The 24,778-nt window shown below is 41.5% G+C and overlaps 1 protein-coding gene across 1 annotated transcript in view; it reads left to right on the top strand.

Moving 5' to 3' along the window:
- Positions 1–24,778, top strand: part of syngap1b (synaptic Ras GTPase activating protein 1b) — a 169,870-nt gene that overhangs the window by 121,604 nt on the left and 23,488 nt on the right. Inside the window, exons 6-19 of the mRNA XM_050046275.1 lie at positions 3,676–3,829; positions 4,203–4,301; positions 8,578–8,817; positions 12,011–12,346; positions 12,494–12,638; positions 14,894–15,038; positions 15,213–15,449; positions 16,823–17,024; positions 17,680–17,882; positions 19,006–19,207; positions 19,584–20,168; positions 21,648–22,085; positions 22,994–23,164; positions 24,330–24,541. Of these exons, the coding sequence (XP_049902232.1) occupies positions 3,676–3,829; positions 4,203–4,301; positions 8,578–8,817; positions 12,011–12,346; positions 12,494–12,638; positions 14,894–15,038; positions 15,213–15,449; positions 16,823–17,024; positions 17,680–17,882; positions 19,006–19,207; positions 19,584–20,168; positions 21,648–22,085; positions 22,994–23,164; positions 24,330–24,541 (3,369 nt within the window). The remainder of the gene's footprint in view (positions 1–3,675; positions 3,830–4,202; positions 4,302–8,577; positions 8,818–12,010; positions 12,347–12,493; positions 12,639–14,893; positions 15,039–15,212; positions 15,450–16,822; positions 17,025–17,679; positions 17,883–19,005; positions 19,208–19,583; positions 20,169–21,647; positions 22,086–22,993; positions 23,165–24,329; positions 24,542–24,778) is intronic.

Raw genomic sequence — 24,778 nt, 5'->3', positions numbered from 1 at the left:
GCCTTCATTTAGCTTCACATGACTGTGACATTCTTTAGACCAGTGGTTTTCAAACTTTTTGTGCCCAACGCACACCAAAGGGCAAGCCGAAATCTCAAGGCGCACCTGTATATACCGGTGCACAATAGCTTCTATGACGTGTGTTATCACTCTTAATGTTACATAAATGTTTGTTTTTATTACTAATATCAAATAAGAATTTACAACCAACTATTGCTCATGAAATATTTTTTAAGAAAATGATTCAGTAATTCATTTTAACATTTTAAAATTACATCAAAGCGCTCAAAATGCATCCATTTAAACAGGAAGTAATGAAAGATATTGTAAGATAACGTGATGTGTCCCTTCCACGAACGGCGACAAATAGGTTCCCTGTGAAGTTTTTCTAGATTAAATTACACTTTTTCACCAGAGTTTGCCTTTTTATTAGGAAATGGCTGCACACAACATACTGATACAGTCAGTTAAATATTCATTCATAACTTTTGTTTAGGCCCAGTTGAATATTGCAGCAATAACGTGTGGTTATCACAGAATCCCACTGCCATCCTTATACGAGCTGCAACTAACATTTCTTTCCATTATGGATTCATCTGCTGATGATGTTTCTGACTAATCGATTGATCATTTAGTCCACGAAATGAAGCTCAAGGTGATGTCCTCAAATGTCTTGCTTTGTTTATCTAAAGGCCCCAAAAATCAAGTATTTATTGAAACGAATAAAATGATTTAAAACAGTGGAAAGCAGAAAATCCTGTTATTGAACAAACTGAAAGGAGCACATTCTGACCTTTGTGATTGTTTAATGGCTTCAAAACGGCTGCTGATTAATTCTCTGCCAATGGACTAATTGATTAATTGACTAATCGTTTCAGCTCTGCTCACATAGTTTTTAGTTCGGGTTAAAAATTTTTAGTGTTGCGTTGGCTGCCAGACGTGTTCTGCTTTAGTTCACTGCACCGAACGTGTTCTCAATATTTTAAAATTTGACGTATTGTATCTGCTAAGTGAATCCTTGTTTCCAGTCTATCATCGCTGGTGCTGAGGTTGTTTTCTCAGATGTGAGGTTCATGAGTCGTGACATGTTGAATAAAATTTGCAAGGTGTGTGTGTGTGTGTGTGTGTGTGTGTGTGTGTGTGTGTGTGTGTGTGTTGTCTTTTCATGTTTGACTCTTCCTGCACTTGAGCTCCCCGCTGAGACCTTGCATAGACCTTCTTTCACCTCCAGCGCTCTTGCTCTCTTCTCGGTCCCTCTTTCCACCTCCCCTCCTCTAATCCATGCTTTCACTTTCTTCCTCTCCAAAGGATCCACTGTTAACATAATCAAAGTGATTTCCTCCGAGAGGTCTTCCTTCCCAATCCCCTCACTCCTCACCCCTTCCTCTCCCAGTGTTTCCTTCTCTCACATCCTCTTATGACCTCCCCCACTCTTTCTCTTTTCTTCTCTGTATTCCCCTCAATCTGACTCATTCCTTTGGGTCTATTTTTATCTCTCCCTCTCTCTCTCACCCCCTCGGTCCCCTTCATGTAATCAGTGCTCTGTTGATGAACGTTGTGATTGAACATAGACAAAAGCAGTGCGAGAAGCAGAGGGTTGGACGCAGCACGGAGGACATACAGTACCTTTTCTTTCTTTCATTTTCCTCATCACCATCCTCCCTTCTCTTCTCTGAGTGGCTTCGTCACACCTGACCGTCCCTCCTTGCTCTCCGGTTAGACTCCCTATGTCATCATACGTCTGTCTAAGTAACTGCAGAGCTAGCCTGTGATTTTACATGCCTCTGTGTGTGCATGTGTGTGGGAGTGAACGTGTAGGTGAGCATGATGGATGGGCTTTAGCGGACACCTTGTTCTCTTATATGTGTGTCAGGATTAATTATTACTAAGAGTCGTCTTGAAATATTGTGTGTAGAGTTTAAAATGTTTTTGCCTGGAGGGAAAAGAATTTATCTGTGAGGACAACTTAAGTTCAGATATCTGCTGCCACCAGTCATCTTAAAATTTTGGCTCATCGAAGTGAAGGAAAAAAACAAGCTGTGATGCATTGTGGAAATAAAAAATCCTTGTGATCATGTTATTTCAAACAAGGTTATGAGTGATTCAGAATAAGTTCACAGGATCAGTCACTTTGCTGTCCATTCTGTTTACTGGATTGTCTTAGAAATTCAACTAATGAACCTTGTGCTATGAGAGGCTTGCTCAGTCCGTCCACTTAGAGCTGCCTGTTAAATATTTTAGAATGGAAAGTTTCAAAATGTTCATTATTTTTCAGTGCTTGATATTTCATTTGTAGCTTTGGCTAACTGAGTTACTTGCTGTCGATTGCCAAAACAGCAGGGTGTCTGCAGGTCCTTAAAAACTCTTAAAATGTCTTATGATGTCTTAAAGGTCCAGTTTGTAATATTTAGGAGCATCTATTGACAGAAATGGTGTATAATATTCATAACTAACTTTTCCTTAGTGTATAAACACCTGGAAATAAGAATCATTGTGTATTTCTTACCTTAGAATGAGCCGTTTATGTCTACAAATGGAGTTCGCTTCACAGAGTTCGCCATGTTGTTTCTACGGTAGCCCAGAATGGACAAATCAAACACTGGCTTTGGATAGAACCATTTGTGTCTTCAGGTTTTCACGTCAGCCACCGTAGTTCTGCTGCACACTTGTCACACGAGAGAAGTTTCAGTTCTATAACGTCACGACAAGATGCCACTAAATGCCTCACTGGACCTTTAAATGTAATTTTATAAATATTAGGCCTTAAAAGTAAAAATAGTCTTAAACTCCATTTCATTTCAATTATCTGCTCTTTCCATTTTCCATCTTTCCCATCCTTTCTATTCTTTTATTCTTTCAAAATGAGTCCAACTTTTCTGCATAAAACTCTTCTACCTGAACCTAATAATGTGTTTTTACTTTATACCTGCACTTACCTGTTGGCAAAATGTAACCTTACTCACTCAAATAACCATCTTTCTACATAAAACTCACCTCTGCAGAGGACCACATATATACTTATCTTTATACTCACCATGCTTGAATAAAAACAGATGATTTCTCCACAAATCAAGTCTCAAATTTGGTTAAAAATAATCTTGAAAACATCTTGAAAAGCATTAAATTCAAGTGTCTGATACCTGTAAACACCTAGGAACAGTTACAGTAAATCAGTGTAGGCAACATCTTGGCAGGACCAACTGAAATCTAAAATATCTGTCATGATTTGTCTTGAACAAAAAACGAAAAATTTGATTTGTGGTGTTTTTTCTTGCCTTCATAAATGGAGGCTGCTGTTAAAATAGAGGAAGTTATCACCATTTTGTGTGTGGAATATTTTTTGATATTCAACTTCACAGACTGACACGTCTTGTGTTACCAGCTGAGAGTCTTTTTCTTGGCACTAGATATTCATAAACAGATATTGGGGATGTGTTAATAGCCCCTTTATTACCATATTTACACATATTGTGCAGCACTCACACGCCTGTTTGTTTCAGCACAGAGATAAATATGAAGAAACTGGAGTTTTGGGGATTTATTATTAACACATACTATAATTTTCATGCATTGGCAATTTGCTGTAGTTTGTTTATACACAGAAGTGAAGTGTAATGCAACCTTCAATAAAAGAGCCTCCCCTCTCCACATCTCCTCAACTGTCACTCCTTCCAGGACCCGTTTGATGCAGAGCTTCAAAGAGTCCCACTCTCATGAGTCCTTGCTGTCTCCCAGCAGCGCTGCTGAGGCGCTGGACCTCACTCTGGACGAGGACGCCATCATCAAACCTGTCCACTCGAGCATCCTGGGACAAGAGTACTGCTTTGAGGTGAGAACCGAGCTGCACGGTGTGGACAAACAGCAGCACACTCACACACACAGTGCAGTGTACAGAGCAGTAAATAGCAGCAGAAAATGTTCCACCCTGACAAGTGACAGTGATGTGAGAGAGACTGTGAATTGAAAGTGGTATTCTTTTTTTTCTTACATGTGGAAAATGAAAGAAACAAGGACATTTAAATGAGCCGTAGTACCTACATAATTTGCTGCAGGAGTCTGTCAGCTTTTTCCATCATCTTTCCATTAGTGGAACATGACAGAGGTTGAGAGTGAATACAAGACATTGTTTTGGCGCCTTAGTTGCAGTCTCCATAGTTACTAATGGCTGTGGTTGTTGAATTTACCATTGGCTATAACCTCAGGTGACTACAGCATCGGGAACCAAGTGCTTTGCGTGTCGCTCAGCTGCAGAGAGAGACAAATGGATCGAGAACCTGCAGAGAGCTGTCAAGCCCAACAAGGTGAGGGGAGAGAAAGGGATGCGGTAGAGGAAGAAAAAAAAAAAAAGGATGATCCCTCTGTCTGTGTGTCTCTCTCTCTCCTCCCCGTCTCCCGTTGTTGTCTGTTTTCAATAAGAGCGCACCGCTTCATTTCTCTGTGTGAACTCCATCCTCGTGTCTGTGTGTGTCTGTGTTGAACAATTTAGTCGCTTCTCCACGCAAATATTAAAGCTGCACAAGGTAACGTTGCAGGGTGGAGGATACAAATTGCTGTTTTTGAAATACTTTGATATCCACGAATCAGGTAATGTGAAGTCAGTGAATTGCACACAGCAGGCTCATGTTTACCAGCCCAGCATGTCTGTGATACTGGATACTGAAATGTGCTGAGGGGACAAGAGGCAAAAGACTGAATACTGGTGAGTCCAGGTCCTTTCTCACTGTAGAGGCCTCATGCAAGAACCACGTGCAAGAACAGATTGTTCTTAAGTGCAATGTACGAGTAATTCAGAGGAGCAGGGTGCAGGATTTAGGGGGATCTGTTGGCAGAATTTTATTCTGTTATTCATAACTATGTTTTCATTAGTGTGTAATCACCTGTTTTGTTTCACTTTGAAATGGAGGGGTGAAGGGAGGGGTATTCAGTTAACTGCGATCTGCAAGGCGACTAGATGCCACTAAATCCTAACCACAGCTCCTGTAAGGCGCTCTAAGGCATTTATCAAATTTTCTTGCACAAAGGAAATTCACGTGTAGTCCAGACCTTTCGTACGAGTCATTTTCAGATGCCTTTCTTCACCGGGGGAAAACTACTCATTAGATCGTTGATCTTTACACCTTAATCTGACTGATTAAATACGATAATGATATATGTAACGGTGTGTTCACACTGAACAGGAAGCCAAATTTCGCCTCATGTTACGTGAATATGTGTATGAGTGTTTTGCAACTGGTGAATATATTGTTTACTTTTCACAATAAATGATCAATATAATTACTCATTTTGCTGAGAAACAGCTCAACAAAACAGCTCACACAAGTGTCACAAATACGTATTTTCAGAACTTGCCATGTAGCCCTATGGCTGTACTCACAAATCTCGGAGCTCTTTGCTTTCCTGTTCTGTCTCTGTGCAGTACTGACGTTGAGTTGCAGAGCTCCGAGTGACTACAGCAGTGACCATTTCGGAGAATCTCAAAGGCTTTCGCTTAACAACATCACGTAAATTTCTTGTGAAAATTTAAAAATTTCAACTTGCACAAATACACAAATAACGTAAGCATATTAACGTTTCAGCCTATTAGCGCTTCTGGTCATTGCATTGACTTTCGATGCAGCCCCACCATACATGACCAGACATTTGCTCCCAATTATTGTGTGTGGGCAGCCCATTCTCACTCCCAACTCATCATGGGAGGGGGGCATTTTAGTCTTAGAGGCACCGGACAACAACTCAACTTGTCAGATACCTCCACTTCATCAGTGGATGTCGGCATCAGATACCAATGCATTAGACACCCTTTTCATTGGTATTATATGCACCAGTCAGTGTCAGTATGTAACCCTGCCTGCAACTACTGTAATATAAAAAATGAGAAAGTCCATATAGTGAGTGTATAGGGAGGGGTGGTGGATGGGTTCAGACTTTCACCCAGGAGTCTGCTGTTTGTTTCTAGTGTACATTTTAAGCCAAACCATGATGTTTTTTCTAAACCTAACCACAGACTTTTGTTGCCTAAAACGAAGGAAATAAACCTAAAAATGAAGTGTTTCACATACGTTCCAAGTTTATTTTAAAGACTGTATGCATGTAGGGAACTTAACATTTCCCGTAAAAAAACAGTAGTTTGAAAAGACACAATGCATGTAACGAGTGTAAAGTGACACGCCATCCCTGAATGTCCAAAACAGACGCAGGAGGGTACTCAGCACGACATACTTAGACATGTAGGTCCATTGACAAAGCGACGGTATTTGACAAGTTGGGATGAAAATATGTTGGTATTCGTAGTGACTGATACGCTGTTCAAAGCATGCAGGGATACCTGTGATGTGGACCAAACTGGCGGAGCAATGAGGGGAGAGGTCCTCACATCAAGACAGCCAATCAAACTGCAGCCACAAGGCAGATGTGCGTTATCGCCAATTGGTCGTGTATAGTGAGCTGCACTGTCAGTATTTAATTGCGCCGCATGAAACTATTGGTTCATGTTGGGTGTGAACACACTATAAAACAATATTGATGAAACAATCATAATGTGTTCACTGTGTTGTCATCATCATCATCGAGGCTTACCAGTTTACTGGAAGGTTTTTAAGATTTTATGGATTTTATTGCCATATTTTGGCACAGAAACTTTGGCTTACATAGTTCAGTGGAAGATTCTGTCACTCTGACAGCTGCCTCAGGGTCACTATGATCCTCTGTTGCACCTGACAGTGGAACATCACCTCCTTTTGGCTCTAATATTATCCCGTCAATATATCGGTGAGGAATCTAACCTCATGTTAAATCACCCCCTCACAGTACAGCGCTGCTCTGACAGAAATCCTTCTCTTGGTAACATTTTTGTGAATGAAACAAACGGTGCAGAGCAGGTAGCCTTACTGTATTTGGCCATTTTAGAGGCAATGCATATGTTAATTATCAAATCTCAGGTGGGGCTCATCAGGTTGAAACCGGTTGGATCACTCGTACAAACAAACCTGGGATGTTCTTGCATGAGGCCTTACATCAGTGTGTTAATATCTGACACCAGATTACAGTTAATTAGTGCAGATGGGTGCAGTTTTACTTTCTGATCTAAGCAGATATGATGGTGTATTTTCACATTAAAAAATCCTAGTGCAGCTTTAAGGTGCTGTGATTTTATTTCCATCCTCACAGCTTAAAAAACAAAAAACAAATCTCAGCTCTTCATATCGACTCAAAAACCAGTATCCTAATTTTCACCCAGATTTCATAGTTCTGTGAAATTGCCCAATATCTCCTCTCAATGTTATTAAAAAAACTGTGAACAGGCATGCGAGATATGCAGCTTTGATGGCAACCAGGGACTCAGAGTTATTAAGCCAGACTGAGATGAAACATTGCCCAAGCTGAATGCCTCGTCCAGATGCTCAGGCCGCGGGGGTCCCAGCTGAGTCATGGAGCTCCAAGGACTCCACACGGGGGCTCTCTCCAAAATCCCCCTCCTACCCCTGAACAGCACGCACTGTGCATGTCAGACCAGATGCATCGACAGAGATAAGACTCACTGCAGAGACAAAGATTATCATTATGCTTCTGAACTTTCTGGAGCCTTTTAAATCCTGCTTTGAGCTTTGATTGCTTGGATGTTGTTTCTTTTCAAAAGGCGAGCAGCCACTTCACCATGCTTTGTCGTAGTTTTTTGGTAGTAAAATCCAGATCTGACAGAAACTAGGGAAGATGTAACACGATATCAAGGCAGAGGACTCGAGCCCATGCTGGTGCTGCTGCACCGTATGTGCACTAGCAAACTGAGCCACCAGATGCCCAGCGCATTCAAACTCAGACGTTTGGAATTAATTATGCCTTGTGTTTGGCGCTGGCTATCAAAGTGCATACAAATGGAGAACTTAAGAACTGTGGATCTAGCTGATGCTCACATATTGAGTCGTCTAAATTAGGACTTAAATAGTCTGAAGCAAACAGGGGGCTAACAACAATGGCATTTGAGCCCAATTGAAATGACTCAGCCCCCCATTCGCTGAAACATCACTCTGCAATCAACACGGCGCTCTCTCCTCCCATGGGGGATGTCAAATATAGCTTGGGCTTTGTGATCATGATTAGGAAGTGTAGCTGTCTACAGAAGCATTACCACCATTGTTTGTCCTTCGTCTTTGCAGCACATTTGCATTGTGTCATTTGTGTCTTTCTGCGTTTAAGCAAATTACTTTTTTCAGCCGGTGACACCACTCACCTACTCTTATCCTTCACATTTTCTGTTATCTGTCTTCTCTGCATCTCTGTCACGCTGTCGTCTGCCTCTGTGTTCAAGCCCAGAGTTGAGAGCAATTTATCAAGCACAGCCTACAATCCACGGTAGTTCAACCGCCATGTCACCAGCTATTTCTCTCCTGTCATTACTCCTGCAGGCTGACCTGCTGTCGCCATTTATTCACACACACTGTCTCTATTTCCATATCTCTGAACTTTTTTCTTGGCTGTTTTGTCATGTTTACCCCCACATCGTAGCGTCTTCTCTTGTAAAGCTCTTTAATAACAGTGGGTGCACTTGACCTTATCTGACCTGACTTCATCTCCACGCAGGACAACAGCCGGAGGGTGGACAATGTGCTCAAACTGTGGATCATCGAGGCCCGTGAGCTTCCAGCCAAGAAACGCTACTACTGCGAACTTTGTCTGGACGACATGCTGTACGCACGCACCACCAGCAAGCCCCGCACCGATACCGTTTTCTGGGGCGAGCACTTTGAATTCAACAACCTGCCCGCCGTCCGCAACCTACGCCTTCATCTATACAAGGAGACGGACAAGAAGAGACGCAAGGTGACAGAGAGATCTGTAGGGTAACATGGAGGTCTGAGAATGGCTAGTTTGACACAAGCACTGTGGGAATATTTGGTTTATTTTAGCAGTCTGTTAAAGCTCTGGTTTGCTTTTATGAGAATAGAATTGCCCAGTCACCCTAACAGTGAATTTTAAAGTGGCTGTAATTGTTAATGTTATACTGAAATTAAAAATATGACAATGTGAGAACAATGTGACAATGTGAAAGAGGTTGCTCGTAGTGATAAACCGAGAGAGAATTATCATCTTAATCTGCAGCTCCCCTCAGCTTTACAGTTTCTACTCATTGGCTACGTTCACATGCACATGAATATTCCACTATTATTCTGAATATGACAATATTTAGAATTTTATACAGGTCTTAAACAGCGTATTCTGTTTGGATGTTCCAAATAAGGCCTTTGTCCGAATGTAGCATTTTCCAATTAAGACGTGGAATATGCTTATATTATTCAGCATTTAGAAGCATTCTTTGGACATACTCATTCAGAATATGCTTACCACAGTTTGCGACACCTGGCCTCTTGCCTGCGTATGGTCAGCTCTGTGCGTTGTCATGGACATGTCTTATACAAACCAACTTGCCAACAATTCGCAAGGCTGGTGCGGAGATGCATGCCCAAAAGAACAGCCCACATTTGTGTTTGGAAGGAGAAACGCACCTCCTGTCAAACATCAAGAAAGACTTTGATATCAACAGGTTTTTGGATATACGCAAATATTGCAGTGCCGAGGCTGCTGTCGAGGAGGTGGTTGAAGGAATGAAAGAGTGAGGCTGTCCACCATTGATGGAAAACTCTTCTTTTTACTCTTCAATTAGGCTGGGAAAATAAACTTTAAAAGATCAAATATCTTGACTGTTAAAGCTTGTAACGGGCCAAACTCCCAGTGATTTAATTTTGTCTTAAGTAGCGTACATAATGGATGTCACAGGAGATCTGACAGAGTTGACAGAAGTTATATTTTTATTAATTTCACAGCAGTCATAGTGAGTAGCCATTTTATTTTTCAAAGTTGCTAAGAGTTCTCTTAATGCTGATCAAAATACTCATTCTTAAACCATTCTTATTTAGTGTGGACTCAGAAGGACGACGGAGTCGACATGTTATGGTTGAAACCCATCTGATAGCAAAAATATTTAACGACTTTATTGAAAAATAGAGCGCTTACCAGTACTTTTTTGGAAACCAGGAAGTGAAACAGGAGTCCTTATGGTAAAGCCAACCTCTTTTATACCTGATTAAATTGATTAAAGTGTGTTTGTAGAATTCTGATTTTGATTTGAGTTGACAAAAATCTGGGACACAAATTTAAAGAGCCACCATTTTCACAAAAATATATATTTTAAAACAAAGATGATTATAGCAGTACATTTTTACACTGATGTTAGTTTTAGATTTTAAAGGCCTGTGAAGTCTTTTTTTCCACGCAAATAAATCCCCTAAGAATAATGTTTGACCCTGGGGCGTCGGCGGCTTAGTGGTAGAGCAGGCGTCCCATGTACAAGGCTGTTGCTGCAGCGGCCCGGGTTCGACTCCAGCCTGTGGCCCTTTGCTGCATGTCACTCCCTCTCTCTCTCCCCCCTTCACACTTGTCTGTCCTATACGTTAAAGGCTAAAAAATGCCCAAAAAAATATCTTAAAAAAAAAAAAAAGAATAATGTTTGACCCCAGAAACAAAATTAGTGTGCTGAGAAGTTATAATTTTAAGGCTTTTGTTTATTTGGTAAGGCATGATTTGTTCCACCTGTCAAGAATTGGTGAGCAAATGGCACAAACAGCATCAGCTGTTCCAGTTTTGCATATTTTGACTTGACTGCTGGACAGTTGAATTTCCCTTCGGGGATGAATAAAGTTCTTTCTGTTCTATTCTAAACAACATGTTAGGGAACCTTAATCAGAGTGGAATATTAATTTTCCTTAACCATTGGTAAGAATACTGTCTACTTTTAAGTAAGGGCAAAAATAAGAATATTTTGTGCATGTGTTTTGTGCATTATTTAGCTGTTCAACACTCAACTATTTTGGTTATACTGGCTGCTCTCACAGCATCGTTTTCGGCCACAGCAGGCAGCTGTCCTCAGCTAAAAAGTTGTAAAACCCAACTTTACAGTACCGCTCAGCAGGCAGACATGGTTATCGACTGGCTGGTGGGGCATTTAGAAGCTAAGGAGTCAGATATTTCCCTCAGGAGTTGGTAGACACCGCAGACAGAGCTAGAAGAGAGTAAATATTGGACTTAGATTACTCAGGTGGCCAAATGAATAATAATGTTGCTGTATAACTGCTGGGTGTGTAAACAAGAAACAGTTTTCTAACAATTTTGCCATGTCAAGTTAGAAGGTGATGATATTCCTGAAAGTGAAGGTTAAATTTAGAAGTTAGGGCAAAGTCTAAATCAGCCTCTTCTCCTCCAACATTCTTACAACAGAAGTAAGCAAGCTGGCCCTTTAGAGCATTAGTTCAACAAAAACAAAGAGATGAGGAAGTAAACTGTGAGGAGGAAACATTATGCTAAATTCCTGCATTGTCATTCAGTGGTTTTATAAGGAAAAAAAAGCCAATAGCAAAATAATCTACCCTGGCGATTCTTTTGTCTTTGTTATTTGCTTTAATGACTTTATAATAACACGCTTAAGGTTATGCAACATCCAGAGTTTGGGTTGGGGGGAAATAGGAGTGTTTGCAAACTGCTGTGAGTCTGTTCAAAAGCAGAGCGCTGGCTGGAAAGAAAAAAAAGTCCGAAACAATCATAATTGATTGAGTCATTGCCACGGATCAGCAGCCCTATCAGCCCCCTGCGGATACACAGCATCATGACCATTCTGTGGTATTTTCTCAGCAAAAAAATCTTATTTTTTACTCCTTGAGTTTTTTTCACTTTTAGAAATAATATTTTTTTAAGCAAGATAATGAATTGTGACTCACAAATACGATAACTTATATTCTCAGTTTAGCATCACCATAGCAAAACAACTAATTTCTAGCTTCAAACGACACTCCAGGGATCCAGTGTTAGTCTTGCTATTCATTATTTATTTATGTGAACTTTTTTTGACATTTCAGACTCTCTGATTATTTATTAAAATCACACAGCACAGCTTCATGAGAGGCAACTTTTCTTTGACACGTGCTTATCTCGACTAACATCTACTTTTTTTTTTGTCTTCAAGGAAAAGAGCACATACTTAGGACTTGTAAGCATCCCCATCTCAAGCATCACCGGACGTCAGTTTGTGGAGCAGTGGTACCCGGTCATCCAGCCCAGCGTCCTCACCAAGGGGGCTGGTGTCGGAGGGGGTAAGATCATCAACGCATCGCTACGCCTCAAATCCCGCTTCCAGACCATGAACATCCTGCCCATGGAGCTGTACAAGGAGTTTGCAGAGTACGTCACCAATAACTACCGCACCCTGTGTGCTGTGCTGGAGCCCGTGCTGAGCGTCAAGAGCAAAGAGGAAGTGGCCTGTGCACTGGTGCATATACTGCAGAGCACAGGGAAAGCTAAGGTAGGGACAGCTCTGTGTGACTCATCGTTATGTGAAAATGTGCTGAAACAAAAGCTTTTTCAGACCAGAAAATCTCATCCTTTTTTTAATTATTCTGTAGACATTGTGTTTCAGAAAGAGCAATGATTTAATTCTCCCTTTCCCCAGGACTTCCTGTCAGACATGGCGATGTGCGAGGTAGACAGATTCATCGACCGAGAACACCTTATCTTCAGAGAGAACACTCTGGCCACCAAAGCCATAGAAGAGTACCTCAAACTGATCGGACATAAGTACCTCAAGGATGCTATAGGTCAGCCACAACAGTGGAGCACTTGACATTTGAGTTTGTCACTGTGTACATTAAAGCAACTGCGCAACATTTACATTGCCCTTTCCATCGTCAGTCTGACATTGCCTCCACTCTATCTAATTTCCATAAGGCAAGGGGGTCTGATTTTCCCTAATCACCAGGCACCAATCACCAATCACTAAAGACAATCACATCCACCTGAATCTAACGTCATTTTAAGTCCACACTGATGCGTCGCCATGTCAGCACATTGGTTTTGTTTGGGTTTTGAGAGCAGAGTAAAGTAAAACAAATTCAGATTTTAAGCGATACGGACAAGATGTGTCAATTTAGAGTAACATCTATAGCAGCGTATGTCTAGCAGTTGTTGGTACTACTCTTCATTGGTTCCAGTTGATGATATTTTGAACTGTAGAACCTTTTAGGGCTGTCGTCGCAATGACGTTATTTTATGAGCTGGAGGCAAAACACGACTCTCCACCACAGGGCTGTAGGCTACATAGGAGTCTTAAAATTTCATATTGTAGAGTTATTGGTCACTGTGTGTTACATTGTGTTATTACTCTACTTGTAAACAGAAAGTGGAAAGGAGGCAAGTTAATGTTTCATAGAATAATGTAAGTTAAGTAATTGATGAAGCAGAATTCGGGGCCCGGAATTGGGCCTGGTGGGTCCCGACCTCGTCTTCAACTTTTAGACTACTTTTGCGCTTGTCCAAAATAAGTATCTTTAAAACCAAATACTCAGCAATCAAGGAATCACTGGAGACACATAGAATCGAGTGCAACTGAGTTTAATGTGTTCGCAGACAACAACACATACAACTCAACAAGTCAAACTCCGGAGCAGGACTGAAGTTTTGCTTTCTGTGTGCTCTCTTTTATGCTGGTGAAGATTCTGTCGAATCTCCATCTCTTCTCTTTAATCCTTCCCACATAAGCCCGAACATAATGGTGTTATACATGAACATCAAATCCTATCAGATCGAACATAATGGTGTCATACATGCACATCAAATCCTGTCAGATCCTAGGTACTTTCCACTTTCGTCCTTGAACATCAGATCCTGCATCCAATACAATACACCAATGAGTGTGTGTGTGTGCATGTGGATACATGAAACAATAAACCACTGTGTGACTGGTTATGATCAAGCAGAGTATACTGCCTGGACATGTATTTTTAAAGGTCAACTGATACTAAAGCATAAGACTAAACAGGTATATTACACTACATAATTTTTAAGTACAAAAATAATGAGACTTGATGTGTATAGCACCTTTCATACAGACCGTGCAGCTCAAACTGAATTATATCGAATGATATATATTAACAAAAACATTTAGAACAAATTATTTTAAAACAAAATTTTTCAAAATCTAACAAATAATTTATTAAACAATAAATTCAAAATGAATAAAGGGTAGAAGAAAAAGAATACAATTTAGAATAAAATAAAGATACACTTTCAGTAAGAATAAATAAAGCAAGAATAAAATGATAACAAGAATAAAATGTGAGACATTTTAAAATCAGTTGTAAGATGGGTCTGCTGTGCTTTCTGTCACTTGTATTTTCTTAAATCTCTGGCAGTTGCATTTTGTATATCTGAAGTCTGTTTTTTCTAATCCAAAACAACAACAAAACATTCATTTCTTTGCTTTAGGAAGGAGACGATATAATCTGAAATCAGTCGTTAAAATCATTGTCTGTGATGACGCCAATGTTTTTGCCTCAAATTAAGTCTGTTTTGCCAGAATTTCAAGTCCACTTTAAATTTTAGATTCTCATTTTGTCCTCATTTAATTTCAAGTAAACGTAACAGTGATTACAATCTGTAATATTTAGACTGTTTCTTCATTTCGTTTAATTACTTCCTACTCCAAAAATTGATTAGTGTGTGTGTGTGTGTGTGTGTGTGTTTTGAGTGTTTTGGCTCGTAGATACAGAAAACCACGGTCTAAAGTTTGCCTTTGAGATACAGTAGTTAATTAGCTTGTTTGCTAATTAGCCTGCCACCCAGGTTTCCCAGCTTTGTCTTTGTTTTACAGTCATGACCCTTTTTCCAAACTGCAGCATGTCTTGTGGCAATACTGCATTTGGTCTGCTAAATTTGCTGCTTTTTAATCCCCCATAATGGATTCCTTTTTGTACTATTAGTTGCTGTTGTTGCTGCTTTTTGTACGAACAACACTGAACCGATGTTGGGGATAGTTTCTGCCATTTTGCTGTTACAAATGAAATGTCATTTGTAGGGGAGTTCATAAGGGCCTTGTATGAGTCAGAGGAAAATTGCGAAGTGGACCCCATGAGAACACCACCCTCAGTGCTCCCAGACCACCAAGCCAATCTCCGAATGTGCTGTGAACTAGCACTCTGCAAGATCGTCAACTCCCATTGGTGAGTAGTTATTCAATACAAGTGCAAAAGAAAATCCTTTGTTCCAAGTCTGTTTATTCTTGTCTGCTATTTTAAAGATACATGAGCCTTCAGATTCTTTCACAGGGAACTGAAGAAACTCTGAATCTCCACATTTTGTTTCTGATCCTGACTTGTAATACGTCCCCTTCACAGTGTTTTCCCTCGAGAGCTAAAGGAAGTTTTTGCCTCCTGGAGAGTGCGCTGTGCTGAGAGAGGTCGGGAAGACATCGCCGACCGTCTCATCAGTGGTTCCCTCTTCCTGCGCTTCCTGTGTCCTGCCATCATGTCCCCATCGCTCTTCAACCTCACCCAGGAGTATCCCGACGAGCAGACGTCACGCACGCTCACCCTCATCGCAAAAGTAGTGCAAAACCTGGCTAACTTCTCCAAGTCAGTTTCATTTCATTTACTATACAGCTTTTACACTTTGCATCCAGTCACTAACCAGCACACTGCTGTATGTAAGACAATATCAAACATGTTTAAACGGGAAGCATTCAGCCAAGATCCATAATCAATCAAATATAAAAACAAAGAAGCAACCAATCAGTTCTTGAAGTACAAGAAAACAGGCCTTTTTCAAAACTAAAATCTTCATAAAGTTTTCCTTTCTGAAGTCAGTTTTATTACATAAAATATGCAACTATATTTTTACATTTAGATATGTTCAGTCATTCTCTGCAGTGCTCAAAATGCTTATTATAATAATATCTGTCAATTTGGAATACAATAACAATATAAACTTCATTTGCCAGCATTTAATACTATATGTAGATCATAATAAGGAATAAAACATTTGTTAGGCACAAGGTTGACTGAGACAATGGGCACAATAGTAAATGACAATGTCATCTGCATACAGGATTCACACATTCAAAACATTAGTGGGCCGAGTACAGAGCCCTGGGTTACCCCTCCAGACACATTCATGACTTCGTAACTTCTAGTATGTCCCTTTCATCCTGCACCTATTAAAAGTGGCATGTTTGTTCACAGTTTGAATAAAAACAAAAAACATACATTTCCATTCTCACGCTATATTGACAATGAGCTCAGAATGATTCCTAACTTTCCATCTGATTTTGCTAGAATCTTCAAAATGCTTCATCTTTTGCCAACAAAAAAATCAGTTTAGTTACAAGTCGTTTAAGCACAAATGCTTTTTTTATGTTGGAACAGCTGGGCTGTAACTGGAATTTGTGTCAGTTTGGTTTATTTGACTCATAACCACCCAATAAGTGATATGTTCTGGAATGTTCCAGAAGCAACTGTTATTTCAAACACATTTGTTAACGTTAGAGTCCTGCATGGGCCAAAAACTCCAGCCCTAGCCCAACAAAGTCTGCAACACTTTTAGCCCAACCCCGGCCCGTAACAGCCAGACACCAATATAACTTTGAGCTTTTTCTGACACACGCTCTCTCTCTAACATTAGCCCAAGCCCAAGCCCGAGCCCGAACTGAATAGACACAGCTATCAGGGCCTGTTGGGTCCTGACGGGCTAACAGATCTCTAGTTTACAGTCATAGATTCACACCAAAATGTATTGTAGTGTGTTGGTCTTGGCAGTGGATATGACGGACATTCATGTGATGTGAAGAAACAGAACCTCACAGTAGAGTAGTCATAGATGGTGATTCTAGCTGACATTTAATTTCAGAGTCATGTCTTGCTCACTTATTCTTTCTACCTTTTCTGTCACCTTCCCTTCTCTTCTCTTCCATACTCTCCCCACTGGCCTTTCCTTTCCTCCCCACCTGCAGGTTTGGCACTAAAGAGGAGTACATGTGTTTCATGAATGAGTTTTTAGAGATGGAGTGGGCCTCCATGCAGCAGTTTCTGTACGAGATCTCCAACCTTGACAGTGTCAGCAATGCGGGCGGCTTTGAAGGATACATCGACCTGGGCAGAGAGCTGTCCATACTCCACAGTCTCCTCTGGGAGGTCATAGCTCAGCTCAGCAAGGTAAACACAAACAGGACACGTCACCTGTGCTATTTTAAACTACAAATTTACACTGTCATTCTTTCCAAAATGAGACATGTTATTTGTAGATTTTCTAGATAATACTTATGTAGAACAATTTTTGGTCCCTTTTATTTTGTTTTTTGTCATCTTTTTACACATATTTTCCCTGTGATTTTATTAATTTTTCATTGTTATCTGGTCATACTGCTCTATTTCAATAATTTTGCCATACAGAGATTAGACACATACACTATACTTTCATGTAAAGGGAAATAAATCTCAGCTATACATGATAATATAATGCAGTCTAGTACAAAACCACCAGTACATTTGGCTTAAATTAAATTAAAATAAGAGTAGTCATTTATTTCAGCGCTGTTGCACTGAAGAGCATTATATTGTACAGGTTGTCATGTTACTGTCCACCCCTTATACATCACTTCAGGTTAGATGAAGCCAAACTAAACCAAACACCTCAAACATTCTTGCTAAATAAGGCTCATCAGTCTGTGTTGTGGCTTGAGCTGTTGTTAACTCAGGTGACGATGGATATATGACATTTTAATGAAAGCTCTACGTTCGATAACTCAAAATGAATTATCTCTTAAATCCGCAGCAAAACTCAGCAAAACTGGTTTTCTTTGAACCGCAGGATGCCATCATCAAACTGGGCCCTTTGCCTCGCCTCCTGAACGACATCAGCATGGCCTTGCGTAACCCACACCTCCAGAGGCAGCCCAGCCATCAGACAGACAGGGTGCAGGAGAGGCAGACAGACAGGCTGCTGTCACGGCCGAGCTTCAACAGGGGCATCTCATCGGAGTTCCAAAATCTCATGATGAGGGATCTTAATAGGTAGGCCACATTAAACACTGAACAATTGATTGATTGATCGACTTTGATTCCTTTGTTGTTGTTCCTATGTTTACTCTTGTACAAGATGAAGGAAGCCAGTAAATACTCACATCTGAGAAGTTACAACCAGAGAACTTTGGCATGGTATCTTAAAAATTAGCTCAGATTGATTAATAGATCATCAAAATAGTTGCTGATTATAATTGATTGACTTACAATTAATCAACCAATCGTTGCAGCTCAAATTATATCTTAAGCCTGATTTATGATAGGGTGTTCAACACTTTTAATAAGTTACAAGACAAAAATTAAATAAGCATTTTCATTGTATGCTTCGCCAAAAGGTTTCAGTCGTTTCCAAGTTAACTGTATGCTATTTTCCAGCTGTCTGATTTTGTTGTATTATATCATTCCAATTGATGTAGCTGTCCCTCTGACAGCTGTATCTTTTCTGCATTTTTTGTGTTTTTTTGCATTTTAATAATGAAAGTCAATTACAGAGGAGGAGATTTTTAACGTAAAAACTGGAGCGCAAAAAGAGGAGTTGGTCAGTGTGTCCATTGAACCAAACAAGGGAGCTATGGGATAAATATGCTTTGGTCCAACAAATATGTAACATGAACAAGGAGATGAACTTTCGTGATTTTCAGATGTCTGCCAACTGTTTTCATGATCTCGTCAACCGGATCTGGCCCTATGTTGCTCACATCAGGATGCACAAAACTCAGTAGTAGAAAAGCATAAACATAAAGAGTTTCAGACCTGTATCAGGAAGTCAGAGCTAGTTAAAGGCTAAAGTGAACAGATACGTTTTTAGCTTTCTTTTAAATATATTTAGCGAGCTAGCTTCTCTGATATCTATAGGTAGTGTGTTCCATAGCTTTGGGGCGTCATTGACAAAGGCTGCATCCCTGATCATCTTCCGGCTGTTGCTGGGAACCTCCAGTAAACCAGCAGCAGAAAATATGACAGTGTCTGCGACATAACATTCTCAATGAGTGCGAAAGAAAGAAAGTGTCAAGCGATTCTATCGAAAATACATAATTTCTGTTGAGCAAAACATAAATCAGGCTTAAGTCTCTTTCCTCAGTTATTGTTGACCTTACTCACTGCTGTTCTCCAGCTCTATAGATATCACTCGCTTGCCTTCCCCCACCTCCACCGGAGGAGTCATGCCATCTCGCTCCCAGATGAGTTTTCAGGATCGTGACCACCCCCATCGAGCGTCCTCCAAAGACATGTTTTATGTATCACGTCCTCCCTTGGCCCGATCCAGCCCAGCCTACTGCACAAGCAGCTCAGACATCACGGAGCCAGACCCTAAGGTGAGTTTTATCATGCTGAGTTGGGGAATCATCATCCCATCCACTAGGTCTATCTTTATAAAAGTGAGGTTAGTATGACGTGCATGTTAGTCATACTTGATAGAATCTGCCATCGTGTGATCGAGGCTGTAGTATATCATGACATCTGCTTTTTTTCCACTGATTCACCACGCAACTCATCCTAGCGGTATTTCCTGGGAAATACTTTGAGGCATTCCGATATCCAGGCCTCGCGGTAAAAACACCCGCACCACCCTCACCCATATCATCCGTGGCCACCTAACATACATAAAAACAGGGGGCGCAAAAGCCTCTCATATCCCTTATTATTTAGGTGCTCAGTGTCAATAAAAGCGTATCTATGATGGACCTCCAGGATTCCCGAATGAACAGCGTGTCTAACCTGCAGTCGGTGGACATGCTCAACTCCTCCCAGGCCTCCATCGCCGGCATGGGCAGCTTCGGAGGGCTGAGCAGCGGAGGCGGTGGCGGCCTGGGGTCGGGCCTGAGCAGCCAGCTGCGGGCCGGTGGGAGGTTGTCAGCTGGCTCTGGCGGCTCCAGCATGTCCGGCGGTCTTCGGCTGAGCCAGCTGAGCCAGATGGGCACCACCACCGACTCGCTATCCCAGCAGCAGCAACAGCAGGCCGCCGCCATGCGCTACCCGCTTTCCTTCCAGAATCCCCTCTTTCATCTGGCGACTGCTGATGGGCCTCAACAACAGCTCCATCACCAGCACAGCCGGGCTCAACCTCCAGCACCCCTGCTCCTGGCCCCAGAACCTGATCACCAGACCTACATGCCACAGTTCGCCCATGGGGGGTTCTCTCGCAGTGAGGACCTGTCCACCCTCAGGACCAGGGACGGTCACCTGGGCCAACCCAGCATCATCCACTCACACAGCTACAGTGACGACTACAGCAGGGCTGACTATGGACGCAGGCAGATGTCCATTCATGTGCCGGTAAATGTGTTTATTGTATTCTTGTGACGTCTGAGAGCCTTTATGTGTGGAGTTCTTTGTCTCTTTTAATTTTTGATGGCTTTAGGGCTTCAACTCATGATTGTTGGGTTGGTTATTGTTCCAACATTTCTTTTAGTTTATTAACCTGTTGATTATAGTGAGAAATGGCCATCACAAATTTCCAGAGTCCATGGTGACGTCATCAGGTTGTCTGCTTTGTTCAACCAAAGGTCTTAAAACCAAAGATCTTCAACATACAGCAATAGAACCCAAAAGAAAAGCAGCAAATCCACACATTTGAGAAACTGGAACCAGAAAATGACAACTTTTTGGGCAGGGGGGGATTTTGCCTTCATTTAACAGAAGAGTTGAAATGATTCGTTCATTAATCTATTAGTCAGTTGACAGAAAATAAATCTTTTGAGTCATATTTTGCAGGCATAAATGTCATAACATTATCTACTTCCAGCTTCACAGTTGTAAAAGATTCACTGGTTTTCTTTGTCTTATGTGATAGTAAACTGGATCTCGTTTGATTTTCGACTGTTGGTCGGACAAAGCGAACAAAAAAGACGTCACCTTGGCTTTTTGGAAGTTGTGATTAACCCTTTTCACCATTCTCTGACATTTTATAGACCAAAAGATTAATCACATAATTGAGAACATAATTGGCAGATTAATCAGGAGTTAAAATTATTGTTAGTTGCAGATTTGGGACTAAGTCATTGTCTGTTAAGTCACAAGTGGGTCTGAAGTCCTGAGTAATGTCCCAAGTCCTAAACTTTCTAGTCTCAAGGCTTGAACAACTCATAATGCACTCTTCACAAAATATAATGGTATTTTAACAACAGATTAATAATATATTACACTTACAAATATCATTATTGCTTTTTAAAATTTGTATTTATTTGTTAAAACAAGTTTGTTAAAGCAAGTGAAAAACATAGTGCTGCTGACATTGCACTTTCACAGCATATAGCACTATCAACCAGTGCCACAACAGAATTAAATTTGTGTGTTTCTGTCCTGTCTTGTTGTATAATGTTAATTTAAATGCTTTAAAATAGTAAATAGAGTACTTTGATGTCGCATATGACTTTGACACCAACCTTAACACACTTTTTAATCTCTTATTTCTACAAGTCGAGGCTAAAGCCATCAAATCTGTGACTTCAGTTTGACTCGAGTCCACACCTCTAGTTAGTTGCAGCTGATAGTCAACAGTTGTCAAGCAGGAAACCTGGGAAGAAAATGAGGGTGATGACATGAAACTGAATATTCATTGTTCTGTTTCTCAAACTAAACTTCCTGGTTGTATTTCATTGTCTCAGTAGTAGCTAAAGCAACACGCTCAACCACTGCAGCCTCTTGCATTTTTCAATCTGACTGGCCAAGAAGTTGACAGTAGCATCATCTGCCCAAAAATAACTGGAACAAACTGAAAATGCTAACTTCTTATTTCCTGTTTTTCTTTCTAAGGATAACCTCCAACAGCAACAACAAATGATGGGCATGACCTCCCAGACAGGAACCTCCCACTCCTCCCTGGCCACTACGCCCCCCTCCACAGTCCAACCTGTGCGCCAGAGTTCTGTTGCCCCGCCTCCATCTCAGCGTGTCAAGTCCCAGACCTCCCACCAGCTGTCCGTTAGTGCGGCTGCTGCACCTGCTGCTCTGGCTAAAACACGGCCTCAGAGCGGGAATCTCCTCCAGTCACCAGAGTCCGGCTATGGCGGCCGGCAGCACGGGTCCCGGCAGCTGTCCGTCAAAGACAACACTGCCCCGGGCCTTCCCCACCAGCAGAGCTCTGTCAGGGAAAGCCAGAGTCCACAGGGAACCACCAGTCAGAGCACTCAACAGTCACCACAGCAACAGCCTCCGCAACAGCACCTGCTCAAACCCACCATGAGCAAACAGGTAACATCTGCACGCTCTGAATTCATTTTATTCTCTTTATTCTTCTCTCGAGCGCTGCAGTTCTTTCTGTCAGCACCTGTGCTCATGATTGTTTCTCAACAATGTGTGCGAAGCCCTGTTTGCACTAGACTAGTATTACTTGGGGATCTCTGGTAATTTGTAATAATTGCAGAGGTCGTGTGTGATCTTAATCCCATGCGAAGCTGGCATGTCCATAATTTATCAAGTAAAAAATGCAAATTACGCACCATATTTCGCCAAACGCAGAGGTTGTGTAATTATATTAGTCCTGTGCCTATCGGCATCTCTGTGATTTGGGGTCATATTTAGGTTTTCTGTTTCCTCCGCGCCTCTTTTCTGCCTCTTTCCCTGTCGAGTATCACGGAGGCTGCATTGGCAATTACAAACGAAAGTTTTGACAGCAGTTAGGGTGCAGGAGACCTGTTCGCAGAAAAAGTGAGCTCAAGTCATTCACAAAAGCGAAATCTGGAAAGATGATGAGATGGATAACGTGTGACAGTGTGTGGCAGAATCGGTTCTGTTTGTTTAACACTGTGCATCAGTGTGTCTGTATTGTGTGGAGTGGAGCTACAAATGACTAGTAAAATATAGACTTATTCTGATTGAATGCGCTGCACAGAGCCCAGACACGACGGTGTTTATTCTAAATCACAGAGGTTCCCAGCTAATAATAGTCCCATGGAAATAGGGCTTAAAATGTCAGTTACTGTGTTTAGGTTTTAATTGAGAATGGCACTAACACGGTCAGGAGTCCCACCAGGGTCCAGCTCAAAATGTATGAACACTGAGGCACCTTGCGTTAAAGCCTGCTACTTGTTATGGAACTGTTTCTCGTCCATTTAAGAACTCATGTTCTCATATCCAGTGTGCTGGCTTTTTTTTCCCAGGGCTCCCAGACTCCATCCACCCTCAACCCACCCTCAGCCAATGAGCGAACAGTGGCCTGGGTCTCCAACATGCCTCATCTGTCGGCTGACATTGAAAGTTCGCGGATTGACCGTGAGGAGTTCAAACTGAAGGAGTACTCAAAGAGCATGGATGAGTCACGCATGGACAGGGTGGGTATCGTTTTTAAGTTTATAAACTGCCTTTTGAATAAAAACAAAAGTTCAATTCTTGCTTAGAGGAACACTGAGTCATGTCTATCAGTGCTGAGCAGATGGCACTCAGATCTCGTCTTAACACAGAAGTAAGAGGTCCCAGACAGTGTGGGAAAGAACAGCTATCAGCCAAGTGTTCAAATCTTTTTCATACATTCAGTGTACATCAGCCCTCTGATTTGGAATATGTGGAGGTGGCTCTGTACTTTCCAGTATGTCTTGTAAAGTCATGAATGTGCATAAAGCACCTTTAAATCAGTGGCGGCTGCTGGTCTTTCAAACAGGGGAAGCTCACTTTAAGTTTACATCATAAAGTAGCGAGGCAGTAACTTATAAAAGGAACATTTAATTGAAGCCGTTTTCCAACCACACTCATGCCATAGAACCACAGCGAAACATACCTCACGGATTTTCAGATGGCTTTAAACACCTGAACTGTGTCTAAAACGGTGAAAATGAGCTATATCGCTTATGGAAATAAGGAACTCCGGAGTCCAGATGGCACTCCACTCGCAAATATCTGCATGGGACTGAGCTCAAAATGCGAAGCGCTGTGAATCACAAAGGGGTTCAGCCTTTTAGACAATTCCTCCAATCATCATGCAGACACCGAGCGTCCTCTCCCGCCTAGTGCTCCATTAGGTCCCAGGGAAGCTGAGCCTCCCTGGAAGTGACGATTTTGTTGCCCAGGGAAGCTGAGCCTCCCTGGAAGTGACGATTTTGTTGCATTTATCCAATGACCGTCTCGCTTGGCTGCATGAAAAAAACCTGCTCAGCGCTGTCTCATAGGAATGCTTGGAGGCTCCGCGTCCACCGTGCTGACACGAGAATGTATGACAGGGAGGTCGCGTTTGAAAACTGCTGATAACAGCTGACATTTGAACATCATAGTCATGATGTTAAACGCATCCTTGCGCACATTTAATGCAATGTAAATTCTTATTTTAATGTAAATTCAATAGTGCATATTTGACCATTTCTTCTATGAAATTTTAGGGGAAGATCAGCCTCCCTTGTTGTCTCAGAGCAATCCCCCCTGGTATAAATCTTTTAGCCACTGAGAAATCAAGGCATGTCAACCAGGTTTAAACATTTCTAATTTCTCTCCATACCTCTGCCTCAGGTACGGGAGTACGAGGAGGAGATCAACTCCCTGAAGGACCGCCTGATGATGTCCCACAAAAAGCTGGAGGAGTACGAGCGGAGGCTCCTCACGCAGGAGCAGCAGACCAATAAGATCCTCCTACAGTACCAGAATCGACTGGAAGACAGTGAGAGGAAGCTACGGCAACAGCAAGCGGAGAAAGACTCCCAAATTAAAGGAATAATTAGCAGGTAAATGGAGGCTGTTGTTGGGATGGAGGGCAAAAGACAGCTAAGACGTCATGTGGGCGAATTGGCGGGCCGCATTGACTTTATCTCTGTTTACTGTGACGCCTTTGGTGAATTAGACTATATGAGTTTTTCTTCCAAAATATGTGGAAAAAAATGACATTCCCTCAGATAAAGATTGCTAGCATTAATTAAAATGCATTTTCATGCTTCTGTGGAGTAAGTGGAAGCACACTACAG

This window comes from Epinephelus moara, chromosome 6, assembly GCF_006386435.1.
Source record: "Epinephelus moara isolate mb chromosome 6, YSFRI_EMoa_1.0, whole genome shotgun sequence".
Classification (NCBI taxonomy): Eukaryota; Metazoa; Chordata; class Actinopteri; order Perciformes; family Serranidae; genus Epinephelus; species Epinephelus moara.
Note: the sequence above shows the minus strand (reverse complement) of the source record. Positions and strands in the feature narration are given on the sequence as shown.